The sequence below is a fragment of the Nannospalax galili genome, unplaced genomic scaffold (assembly GCF_000622305.1).
Source record: "Nannospalax galili isolate Female #2095 unplaced genomic scaffold, S.galili_v1.0 scaffold556, whole genome shotgun sequence".
In the NCBI taxonomy this organism is placed as follows: Eukaryota; Metazoa; Chordata; class Mammalia; order Rodentia; family Spalacidae; genus Nannospalax; species Nannospalax galili.
The window spans coordinates 450,780-463,420 of record NW_008338253.1 but is presented as its reverse complement, the minus strand read 5'-3'; the positions used below and the strand labels follow the sequence as shown (position 1 = coordinate 463,420).

Genomic DNA, 12,641 nt, shown 5'->3' with positions numbered 1-12,641 from the left:
TAAGAGCCAGAGGGGTGGATGACAACAACAATACAGAGTCTTCCAGATAGCTGTTTAGTTACCCATATGAACTCACAACAATGGTGACAGTGTGCACAAGTTTTAGGAAAGCTCAAACCAGACAAAATCTCAGTATCGACATAGGGAAGTTGGTAAGAAATACCAACCAAACTAAGGAACTTTTGGCACTCGATGACTGCTGGGATGGGCAAAGCCAGTGTCTTATATGGCTGGGACTCTTAGTGGGCCCAGTGGATAGACCCACACTGAAGATCATTTGAGGACACAAATCAGACTCTCTAGGCCATATTACATATATAAGAATGTACATTAAATTGTGGGGGGGGGAGTGAGAGGAGGTACAGATTGGGGAGGGGATCTAAATACTGTGAAGCTATATTGTATGAAAATAGCAAAAGAAATCAACAAAAAATAAAATTAAAAACAAAGAATTACTGGATTCTTTGACACATTGGTTATGACCTAGGACATACATGGATCATCACAAAAGAGTAATTGGACATCATGTATGGAAAAAACTTAGCCAAACCTCAAACTCTGGAGAAAAACAAGAATGAATTAGTCATGGATCTGAATGTAAAATGTAAGGATATAACATTTGCAGAACACATTAAAAGAAGATGCCAAACAACTTGAACAAATTAAATTATTTTGTTTTGTGAAAGGCGCTGTCCAGACAATTCAAAGACTACATCCAATAAAGGTCTTACACCAAATTATGTGTGTGTGTGTGTGTGTGTGTGTGTGTGTGTGTGTGTGTGTGTGTGTGTGTGTGTGTGTGTGTGTGTGTGTGTAATTTTAAGAAAATAAACTGCTCAATTTTTAAAAACAGGCAAAAGATTTTACCCACATTTCACTAGAGGATAATATACATATGACAGCTAATCACAGGAAAAGAGTCTCAACATCATTAGCCTTTAGTGGAATGCAAATTAAAAGCCAATTTATCATCTATTGGGAGGGTGACAATGAAAAATACAGACAATGCCAAGTGTTTACAAGGATGTTGCATTAGTTACCATTCTATTGCTGTGATAAGGCACCATGACCAAGGCAATTTATAGAAAGAAGCATTTGTTTAGCTTATGATTCCAGGGAGGTTAGAGCCTATAATGGAGGAGGAGGCATGGCATCGGAAGTGACCAGGGCAGAAAGCAAAGGGATCAATTTTTCATGCATGCACAGTAAGCAGAAAGAGCCAGACTGAAAGTGGGCATGGCTATGTACTGTGTAAGCCTGACCCCAGTGATGTGCTTCCTCCAGCATAGCCATAACTCCTAAAGGTTTTATTACCCTCCCCAAACAGCACCATTAACCAAGGAATAAATGTTCAAATACTTGGAGCCTTTGGTGAACATTCTCATTCAAACCACCACCAATGTGGAGTAACTAGACCTTTTATATATTCCTGTTGGTATTGCAAAAATCATATGGCCATTGTGGAAAACACTGTGACAGTGTCTTCAAAAGCTAAACCAATGTTTACTGTGTGATCCAGCCGTTCTGCATGTACATAATTAATTTAGAAAAATAATATTTACATTCTTACAAAAATATACACATTTGTAGGCTATGTATTGACAAACTCTGTAAACAAACAATGATAAACCACGGGGCTGGAGAGATAGGTCAGTGGTTAAGAGCTCTTGCAGAGTACCTGGGTACAGTTCCCAGCACCCACATGGCATTTAAAAGCTGTCCATAATTCCAGTTCCAGGGGATCCAGTGCCCTCTTCTGATGTCCAATGGCTCTGCATGACATGGTTGCATTTACATATATTCAGGCAATGCATCTCTTTAAAAAGAGATGATAAACAAAATATTCTTTAGTGGAGGAATGGGGAAACAAACTGTTATATCCATACAATGAGATACTACTTGATAACAAAAACAACAAAGAAGTCGATATATACAGAAATATGGATAACTCTCAAAGACATTAGGCTGAGTGAAAGAAGCCTGTCTCAAGAGATTCTATACTGTATGGTTCCGTTTCTGTTATACTAAGGAAAAGGCATAACTATAGGGAAGAAGGAAAAGAGTAGTATTGCAAGATTTGGGGCAGAAGAGAATGTGATATATGTTAATTTGAATGAAAGTTTTCTATTGATAGATCTCTTCTCCATGCTGATCATAGTGGTAGGTACTCAATCCACACAACTCATACAATTGTAAACACAACAAAGTTAAATTCATGAAATACTAATTTGCAGTTTTAATCAATAATAAAATACATCAGGCTGGAAGTTGATTCGGCAGTTAAGAGCATGTACTGTTTTTACAGAGGACCCAAGTTTGGTTCCCAGCACCCAGGTTGGATGGCTCACAACTGCCTGTAACTTTTACTCCACAGGGCCTAATGCCCTCTTCTGACCTTAACAGGCACCTGGATTCATGTGCACACACACACACACACACACACACACATCATTAAAACAATAAACCAATCCTTTTAAAAATGTCATATTCATTTAGCATAAAAGGAAAAAGTAAGAATTTTTTACGTTTGTGATTGAGGAAACTTACTTGCTCAAGGTTATTCAACCAATAAAAAATAGGCTCTGAACTAGAACCCACACCTTTTTCAAGGATATTGTATTTATCTATTGTTACATGAGAAATAAATTTTTAAGCACTAAAGTAGTTTTGGTGTTATTGACATTTGGCTATCAGTAGAGAAGTCAAAAGTTCCAATTCCAGACTGATTATAACAGTAAGGCCATTTATTATTTCACATAGTAAGGTGTTCAGTGTTCGTGAGGTTGGTTGATTTTCAAATTTAATAATGTCACAAATGACTAAGATTCATTTCCTCCTTCTATGACTCTGCCAATCACATCTTCACTCTGAACTTGCCTCCCTTCATGTTCCCAGGATGTATGCTGGTCTCAGAGAGCAATATTAACCTCTTCTCTTCTTGTCCAGTATAAGATAGAATATCTGAAACATTTTTCACAAAACATGCAAGATTTCAAAGAATGCTATAATTTCTAAGAATCTTTAAAGATTTATTTTTATTTATGAATATGTGTATGTGTTTGTGTGAGTATATGTCCTGTGTGTGCAGGTTCCTGCAGAGGCCAGAAGGGGGCATCAGATATCTTGGAACTGGGTTTAAAGGCAGTTGTGAACCACCTGATGTGAGTGCTGGGAAATGAACTCAGGTCTTCTGGAAGAACAGGAAGCACTCTTAACTAATGAGCCATCTCTCAACTCTGATTTCTAAGAATCTTAAAGATTCCAGGAAATAAGCTATAAAAATGATTCATGCAATTTGTTACTAAATAAATTAGAAGTTCTCACTGCAGTAACAGCTAATATATCTTATTTCTACAGAGCTCAAATTTGTAGATTTTTTGGTAATAGCTACATTAGGTTATTAGATACTCTGTCTCATGTTTGACTAGTATGTTAATCTTTCCCAAAGCAATGCAACTGGTCAGTTTATAAAAATACTTGCAGGAAAGATGAGGACTCCAAGGGTCTCAAGTGACAGAACAAAACTCACCATCAATGTTAACTAAGCCCAAGGTCACATTTGATCTTGTAACATCATTCTCTTCATTTTTCCCATTATATCACCTTGATTCCTTTTTCATTGCTGAGATTTGACTAGGGAAATCATGGTGGCAATTTCACAGATGTATCTCACATTCTTTCCTGATGCTTCTTAGCTGAAAATGTCAGAAAATGACCGTTATTTATTTGCTCAGTGCTGACATTTGGCAATTTGAAATTTTATATTCTACCATTATATTAAAAGTTTGAAAGCTTGACATCTAATTAACTTCTCAATATTCCCTCCCTTATTATTTGATCACTTTCCTCATAGATAGATTCTAATTTCTAAATCTGTGCCTCATTCATGTCTAATTTTTTATTTATTTCTAAACCCCTAGTATATGTTCAGGTCCTTATTACCCAACCATAAACTCTATCTTTCTGCCCCCATTTTTCTCAATACTACATGTCTTACAGGTTAGCACCAAATTGATGTTTTCAATTGACAATTAAGATGATGACATATATCTATCCCAGCTTGAAACCTTTAACAATCTTTCCTTGACTACAGTGTAAATTCTTTTTTTTTCCTTCTTTAAAAATAATTGAGAATTTCATACAGGCATATAAGCATATAAGGTTTTTTGATCAAATACATGTCCACTCCCTCCCCTCCAACTCCTCCCATACCTCCCCATCAATTTTTTTTTCTGATAACTTCATGTACTCTTTCTTCTTTTTTATGGGGCTTTTTGCTACTCTAACATTCTCCCCTCTGAAGAGGTAACCCTAAAATCTTTTAAGGATTAGATAGGAGCTCCCAAATACTTTTGGCATTTTTAGCCTTGGAACAGAGTACATTGCTAATAGGCCCAAGGACATTTTGACTTTTAGCCAAGAAACTGGCTACTTTTCTTTGGGACCTTTTTGCCCTAACTGCCTAGCTAATTCCTACCTCTTGTTCTTATCACACCATCCTCTGAAGAGGTTACCCAGCTTGTGGATAGGGAATCGGGACACAGACCACTCTGGCTTCTTCCATGCTTTGTCCAGTGTTGATTTTGAGCTTTATTGCATTGTGGTCCAATAGAATGCATGGAATTATTTCAATTTTTTTGTATTTGTTTCAGATTGTTTTGTGGCCCAGTATGTGGTCAATTTTTTAAAAAGTTCCTTGGGCTGCTGAATAGAAAATGTATTCTTTGGTGCTTGGGTGGAATATTCAAAAGATGTCTGTTAGGTCCATTTGATGTATGGTATCATTTAATTCAGACATCTCTCTGTTTATTCTTTGTCCAGTTGACCTGTCTAATGGAGACAGTGGGGTATTGGAATCCCCTACTATTACTGAGTTGGGGTTAACCTGTGTCTTAAAGCCCTGTAGTGTTGTTTTTATGAATTTTGGTGCACAAGAGTTTGGTGTATATATGTTAAGGATTGTAATATCTTCTTGGTTAATTGTTCCTTTTATCTGAATGAAGTGACCCTCCTTATCTCTTCTGATTAGTTTTACCTTGAAGTATATTTTTTCAGATATTAGAATTGCAACACCTGCTTGTTTCTTGGTGCCGTTTGCTTGGAATACTCCTTTTCATCCTTTTACCTTAAGGTCGTTCTTGTCCTTGAAGGTAAGATGTGTTTCTTGCAGACAGCAAAGAGATGGATTTTGTTTCTTAATCCCTTCACTTAGCCTGTGTCTTTTAACCAGGAAGTTCAGTCCATTGATATTTGTTATTATTGAAAGATGTGTATGGGTTGCCGTCATTTTGATTGCAGTTTGTGTTCTCTGTCTAATTTTGTGTTTCCTCAATTATACCTTTATTTTCTTTTGTTGCCCTGGGATGTAATTGTTTCTCTCTCTGTATTGCTTGAAGTATTCTTTGAAAGTCTGGTTTTGTGGACATGTATTCTTTCAGGCTATTCATGTCATGGAAAATTTTTCTTTCCCTCTCAACTATAATAGACATTTTTGATGGGTAGAGTATTCTGGGCTTGCGTCTATTGTCATGTAGAACTGGAAATACCTTGGTCCAGGATCTTCTGGCTTTCATAATTTGTATTGATAAGTCTGCTGTAATTCTGATGGGCTTTCCTTTGTATGTGACTTGTTGTTTTTCTTTTGCTGCTTTCAGTATTCTCTCTTTGTTCTGTACATTTTGTGTTTTTACTACGATATGTTGTGGGGAGTTTCTTTTCTGATCCTGTCTATTTGGTGTTCTATGTGCTTCCTGTATTTGTACGGGGATGTTTTTCCTTAATTTTGGGAAATTCTCTTCTACAATCCTGTTTAATATCTGGTCAAGACCATTAACCTGAAATTCTTCTCCTTCCTCTATGCCTATGATATGTAGATTTGGTCTTTTCATGGTGTTCCACATCTCTTGCATATTCCATTCTTGTTTTTTTTTTAATTTTTCATAATCTTTGTTTGAGTGGTCTAATTCTTAAACTTTATCCTCCACTGTTGATATTCTGTTTTCTATTGCATTCATTCTAGTGGTGAGGCTTTCCCCTGTTGTTTCAAGTTGGCTTATTGAGTTTTGCACTTCCTTCTTCATTTCTGCCTGAGTTTTCTTCAGTGCTTCTGTTTCTTTTGTGAATTCATTCAGAAGTTTATCTGTATCTTCTTTTAGTTCTTTGATTTGTTTGTTTGTATGTTCTTTGAATTCGTTGAATTCCTTGATTATGTTTATGATTGTTCTTTTAAATTCTGTATTGTGGATTGTCTGTAGGGGGTTCTCCTTGTAGAACTCTTCTATAGGACTGGTGGAGTTTGCTGGGACATAGTGTTTTGGCTTTCCATTTTATTATTCTTTCCTTGTGATTTTGGCATGTGAATTTCTTTTGTTGTTTGTGATTCTGATAGGAGAATTAAGTTGAAACATGCTCTGTTTGAATTATTGATGTGCCTTGGTTCTTTTCTTATTGGTTATATAAAGCTGGTTGGTCCAGGTTTCAGGTTCTCTCAGGTTTTATTTTGGAGGGAACTGATTGCTTCAGATCAGCTACTCAGGAGCACTTACAGAAGCCCAAGTCAGGTTCCAGTCAGGTACACTCAGGCTTCCTTCTAAGGTTTGGACCCCTACTAGTGGGAACTCAGAGCAGATTTGGGAAGATCCCTAAGGGGGAGCTAATTTTGGGACTCTCAGGCAGTCCCCTGAGTTCTCAGCCCCTATGCCAGAGGGAGGCCAGAACAAGCACTCTCTGGTGGTCTGCTGAGATCCCAGCTGCTACACGGATGGAGGTCGGAATCCACCCTCTCAGGCTGTCTCCTAAGATCTCAGCCTTATCCTACCAAAGCCAGGTCTGCCCTGGAGAGGGCCCTCAGACAATCCCAGTTAGGGGGTTGGGTATGACACAATTCAGGGAAGCTTACCACATGTGGAGGCAGGATCCAGGCACTCTCAGGCAGTCCCCTAAGTTCTCAGGCCCTATGCCAGAGGGAGGAGGGAACAGGCACTCTCTCGAGGTCTCTACAGTTTAAATTCTTAACTCCATCATCTGGTTCTCAAGGTCCTTGACATTCTGGCTTCAGTATTGCCTTCCAAACCTTTAGACAATCCTTCTTTCTGGGTGGGAGCTGGTTGTAAGCAGTAGTATACTAGTGCCAGCTCACAGCTGCTTGCAAGAGCCAGTTTTCCACTCAACATTTCCCAACTCTGTGTTTAGTGATGTCATAGTCATAGCTTGAAGGTGGCTGTCATGGCAGTATTTATACCACACAAATAAGATAATGCTACAAATCAAAGCCTTTTTATTTTTAAAGAGCTAGTTATTAAGCATGCCCCAGTATACCAGTAATTTCAAACCAACTGATATTAAACTTCACAGAGTGTGATAGGCATGGTAGACCAAGATGTTGACACTGAAAACAAGAAAGTCAAAGATGGGAAGGTGTAGAGGAAAACAACAGAAGTTGAAAAAAATCTTGGAAAGGTAGACCTGTGAAAAGACTGAGTTCCCCCCAAGGAGCAGACACCGAGAAAGAGATCTTAGGAAGCAGTGGCAGGGTAAAGAAGAAAGTGAGACAAAGGGAAAGTCACTAATACTGGATATACTGATGGGAGAGTTACTATATAAGCAATTAAAGTGAATTCAGCGAAGACCTTTAAGGAGCATTTATTGAACATACTTCATTGTTGCCCACACAAAGGGAGTGGAAAATGAGGAATTTATTCTCAAGTAGAAAGCTTGAATACCATACGTCATCTTCCCATGGCTCAGGGATCATAGTGAGAGGGGGATAAAATGATTTTAAGAGCTGTAGGATGTGAATGTCTGCCATGAAATAGGATTTGCCAAACCTGACAGAACATTTGCACATATGGATTCACTACAGCAGGGTCTGCATGCACAAAACTTGCACAAGATCAAGTCAGCCAAAATCCAGGATGGAAGGGAAGGGGCTCATGAAGCTTTACTCCTATGGGAGGAGCTATTGGCAAATGATGGCTACTGGAAGAGGGACAGTCAGTACTCTTCATGGATGCAGGCCCTGAGAGGCTACTCCTTCTCCAATAGAATGTACCCATGCCTGTACACACAGGCAACACTAAATAAACTCAATGGGTATTAAATATATAAACAAAAGAGAGCATATGAAATTGGAGGACAATGGGGGAGGGGATAGAGCAAGAATTGGAAGTGAAGGGATGGGGGTGAATTGGATCCAAACACATTACATACATGTATTACTATTAAAGAAAATACTGAATTACAAAAAAAGTAGCATGTATGTGTGTGAGTGGGTGTGGGGACATCAAGTGAGTAGATACAGACACATAAATTCATGGCTTTGATTTTCATGGGATGCATGGTGGTGGGAGAGCTTCACTTACATGGTTAGCAGGTGGGGTATATCCATCCTTCTAGTTGTCATCATTTGTGATTACCTTACACATTGCCACTATTCCTTCCTTTGAGTCTACTTTCAATTTCCTCCCATTGCTATAAGATCCTCGCAGATCCTGTTTTAGAAAAAAACAATTCTTTCAACTCAACAAAGACCAATACCACCGCTTTCATGAATCCCATCTACAACCACCTGGTGGTCAGTCCAAGCTGGGGAAGTGGGTGTCTCATGTGCCCTGGAACAAACAAATAGGTAATAAGCATCTCTCTCTTGGTTAGGATATATGGGGTCAAAGTACACAGGCTGAAGTTATATTCTTACGTTATTCCAAATGATGAAGTCCATATGGAAAGGGACTCATCCCTCCTGTTTGTCACTGTTTGTCAGAGCCCACCTGGGACAGAGATCTAGTACAACTATGTTTGTTGGCAGAAATGAATGAATGAAATGAATGAATGAATGAATGAATGTCTAGGTGAACAATGGGAAGGTGGGGAGCCAAAAAAGGGCAGTTGATGCTGAATTAGAGAAATTATGAAGGATCAACAAGCTTACTTGGAAGATTTCTGAGGATGAATATTGTGATAGTTGGTCTTGATTATCAACGTATGGGACTTAGAATCACCATAGAAATAAATCTCTTGGCATGTCAGTGAAGAAATTTCTAGATTAGGAGCGGTGAGACCCACCTTAAATATGGCAATACCATTCCATAGGTTCGAGTTTATGTGCACCAACATTCACATCCTTTTCTGTGTCCTGACTGCAGATGGAATGTGACCAGTTGCTTCCTGATTCCATTACCATATTGTCTTCACCAAGACAGAATATATCCATGATATTGCTCTTCCCTTAGTTGTCTTGGTGGGGTATTTTATGTCAACATGACACAAGTAACTATTGCAAACATGAAAGCCTTTAAGGTAAAAAGCTCCACATATGATTCTATCAGCATTAAGTGGGCTACTTGAAATGTACCTCCTAACAAGCCCACTGAAATATCTTGCCTTTTGAATTCAGCAAAATTGCCTTTGATATGGTCCCCATTATGGTGCAGCCCCTCTAACCCAGTCTCTATGGGTGTCTTCAGTTTGTCTTAGGCCTCTCTGGCTTTGGACTTCTATGTCCTTAGAATCAGGAGGTCTTGGGAGTTACTTTGGGATCTCTGGCGTGCAGCCTACATTCTCTAGCATAAAACTACAAATGCTTCTTGGCTTTTACCCAAGTATTGTTCATATGATTTGTTTGCCCAGGCAGCACAATTTGCTGAAGGCATGAGATGAAGCTGTGAATTCCCATGCACTCTTCAGACTCTATGCAAATAGATACTTTCCCTCTCTGCAGTATGTGAGCAATTTCACTCCCTGAAACCTGCCTAACAACTGACCCTGTCTTTGCATTTCAAAGATGCTTTTCCATCTTTCTTTCTTTTATTTATTATTTTTATTTAATGTGTATGAGTGTATTGCCTGCATATAGGTAGGTGCATCCATGCTGTGCAATGCCCGCAGAGGTCAGAAGACGGTGTTGGATCCCTTGGAACTGGAGTTAAGGACAGTTGTTAGCCACCATATGGGTGCTGGGATTTGAACCCAGGTCTTCTGCAAGAACAGCCAGTGCTCTTAACTTCTGAGCTATCTCTCTAGTCCTGCTTTTCCATCTTTTCAAGCAATCAGTCATCTGCTCTCCTACTTGGCACACCTACTCTGTACTTTCTCTTTCCTGTGCCTTTATAAACTCTTGCTTCTGCCTGGAATATTCTTTCCAGAACAGAAGATTTAGCAGAAGTTTGAGGCATCATTCATTCTACCTCCAAATGCAAGAGGAAAGAGTGTCAAGATTTATTTCCTTTGTAATATTAATTATGACATCATAATCATCTCTGTTCATGACGTTGCCATTGCTGGCTTTTAAATACTACTTATTTGTAGTATCCTACAGACTTCTAGCACCAGGATTTGTTAAGCCATATAAATTGACAAAAGTTGGCCCTGTTTTCTCCCCTTCTCTCTCCTACCTTTGGGACTTAAAGTTTTACTTCTTCTTACTGTTTCAGGACAACTTAATCTGGACCTGTCCTATAGGCTTGCATTATGAATATTCTTTACAAGTGCTATCATCCTTACATTGAAATGTAAGCTATGCAAAAGGAGATTATTTCTTTTTTTTTTAATTCCAGTCAACCCCAGTGTCTGACACGGTATAGCCTTTGAAACCAGGGAATTTCTGGTTGTGGGTAAATGAATGACTATGAAGCAGTAGATCTTAGTGATCTGGATAAGTTGCTTGGGGAGTTCCTTGTACAGAATGTAGACTCATACCAGAATCAATAAGTGACTACTTGCTTATTAAAGACCTATTATGTGCAAGATGTAAGGAATGCCCAGGAACGATCCTTTTTTTAATTATACTTCTATACCTCCTTAGCTGCTTGCCACTGAAACCCAACTTCCACCCCACCAGCTTCTCTTTGTTTATGTGCAAGGGTTGGGGCTGCATGGCAGGAAAGTGAAATCTGTAGACTCTCAGGGCTGTCACATCGCCACCTGGGTTTTGTGTTGCCAGTTCACATTTTCTGAATGAGTTATTTCTCCGTACTTTCACAGCAGCTAGCACTACAGTCCCTTGCATCTATTAAATGCTCAATGGATACTTTTCAACTAATTTTATCTGTGTGTGACAGCATAAGTACATTACAAAAAACGAAGAGGGTTCGTAATGAAAGAGTTAGGATCCTTTTTAAACAAAAACACTGGAGTTAGGCTTAAAGTTCAAGTACCCTTGTACCCTGCCCTTCTCTATCTCTAACTCAGGGTGATTTGATAAGGTAGTTAAAGGGTAGTAGGACTTTTGCTCCCTTTGTGCAACTGAAAGCATTCTTACCTTCTTAGTGGCCCCCACTACCTGACTTGCCGTGGAACTCTCCAGAGCATAGAAACATCTGTTGCATTAACAGAAGAAGATGCTGTTTAACCTGAGGATCTTGTTGAACAATGCAACGCTTAGAAATGGTCACAATTCCATGGTTCGAAATTTTGGGTAAGTGATGATCAGCGATTTGAGTCTGACCTTTCTTGCAAAATGGACTTACGTCCAGCAGAGGAGTGCACAACGTGCCTCTTTTTGCAGAGTGACTGTAGCTTCCCAGTCAATGTTTGTTGGAGACAACTGTCTCTAATTCTAGCTGATTTTTCATTTCTCAGTTCTTCTGTACTTGGATTTTACCATGCACTGGGGTAGGGTAGGGGAGCTAACCAAGGCAGGCACAGAAACTAAATGTTCTGGACATCTTCCATTTTTGTACACTATAAGTGAGCTACTAGGTCAAGAAAATTAGATGAACCAATTTACAAAGGCCTTCAGCCTGTATTTGAATTTGCTGGAAAACGATATATCACTCTAGGGTGCAGAGACTAATCCATTCTTTTTTTTTTAAGCTCCAGGAGCCAGAGAGATGATTCAGTAGTTAAGAGCACTGACTGCTCTTTCAGAGGACCTGGGTTCAGTTTGCAGCACCTACATGGTGGCTAGCAGGCATTCATAACTGCAGTTCTAGGGGATCTGGCACTCTTTTCTGGCCTCCACGGGCATTGTACACTGGGTGCACTCAGACACATACAGACAAAACACTCACACACACAAAATTAAACTATTCAAAAAAAGTTTAATGTTCCAAATATCAATGAAGTAAAAACTTACAAAGACACTGCAAAGGAAACAAATGTTATACTGGCAGTCACCAATATAAATATTTTTTTTACAAAGTACAAATCTGAAATTTATCACTGAAATGGTTGGTGGTATATTCAAAGGATGCATCTTCAGTAAATTCATAACAAAAGCTTACTGACTGCTAACAGCCATGGAGCACATGGTTGAAGTTGGCATTCCATGTGTCATTGGCAAAGGGGGAGGGTAGAGGAGTTATCTGGGTAAGCAGAGCTATCAGGTACAGTCATTCTTGTTAGAAAGCTTCTAGAGTAGTTACACATTGATAATCAGACAGAATTTTCCCTCATCTCCCTGAATTATTAAAGGAAGTAACAAAGACTACTTCAACCTGGAAACAACCTCCCTGGATTATTAAAGGAAAGTAGTAGCATGAAGTTTTTTCTCACTGTTAAGAAGTGCACCTGTGACATCAGCCCTGGGCTTTGTTATTTTAGACTACATGATGAATCTAAGTTCACTGGACTCCATCATGAACACTGTTTCTTTGCTGAGAATAAGGCTCTCAGATGTAAGAACAATTTGTAAATGATTATCA

The 12,641-nt window shown here is 38.9% G+C and overlaps 1 protein-coding gene and 1 long non-coding RNA gene across 2 annotated transcripts in view; one reads left to right on the top strand and one right to left on the bottom strand.

The window, feature by feature from the left end:
- Positions 1 to 2,839: 2,839 nt before the first annotated feature.
- Positions 2,840 to 8,477, bottom strand: LOC115070362. The gene is made up of 3 exons (XR_003849529.1): positions 8,361 to 8,477; positions 3,530 to 3,695; positions 2,840 to 2,961 (listed from the first exon to the last, which is right to left on the bottom strand). It is a non-coding gene; the product is annotated as an uncharacterized LOC115070362 (long non-coding RNA).
- Positions 8,478 to 11,127: 2,650 nt separating this feature from the next.
- Positions 11,128 to 12,641, top strand: part of Otc (ornithine carbamoyltransferase) — a 62,232-nt gene continuing 60,718 nt past the window's right edge. The window contains exon 1 of the mRNA XM_029563485.1: positions 11,128 to 11,413. Coding sequence (XP_029419345.1) covers positions 11,337 to 11,413 — 77 coding nt within the window. The 5' untranslated portion in view covers positions 11,128 to 11,336. The remainder of the gene's footprint in view (positions 11,414 to 12,641) is intronic.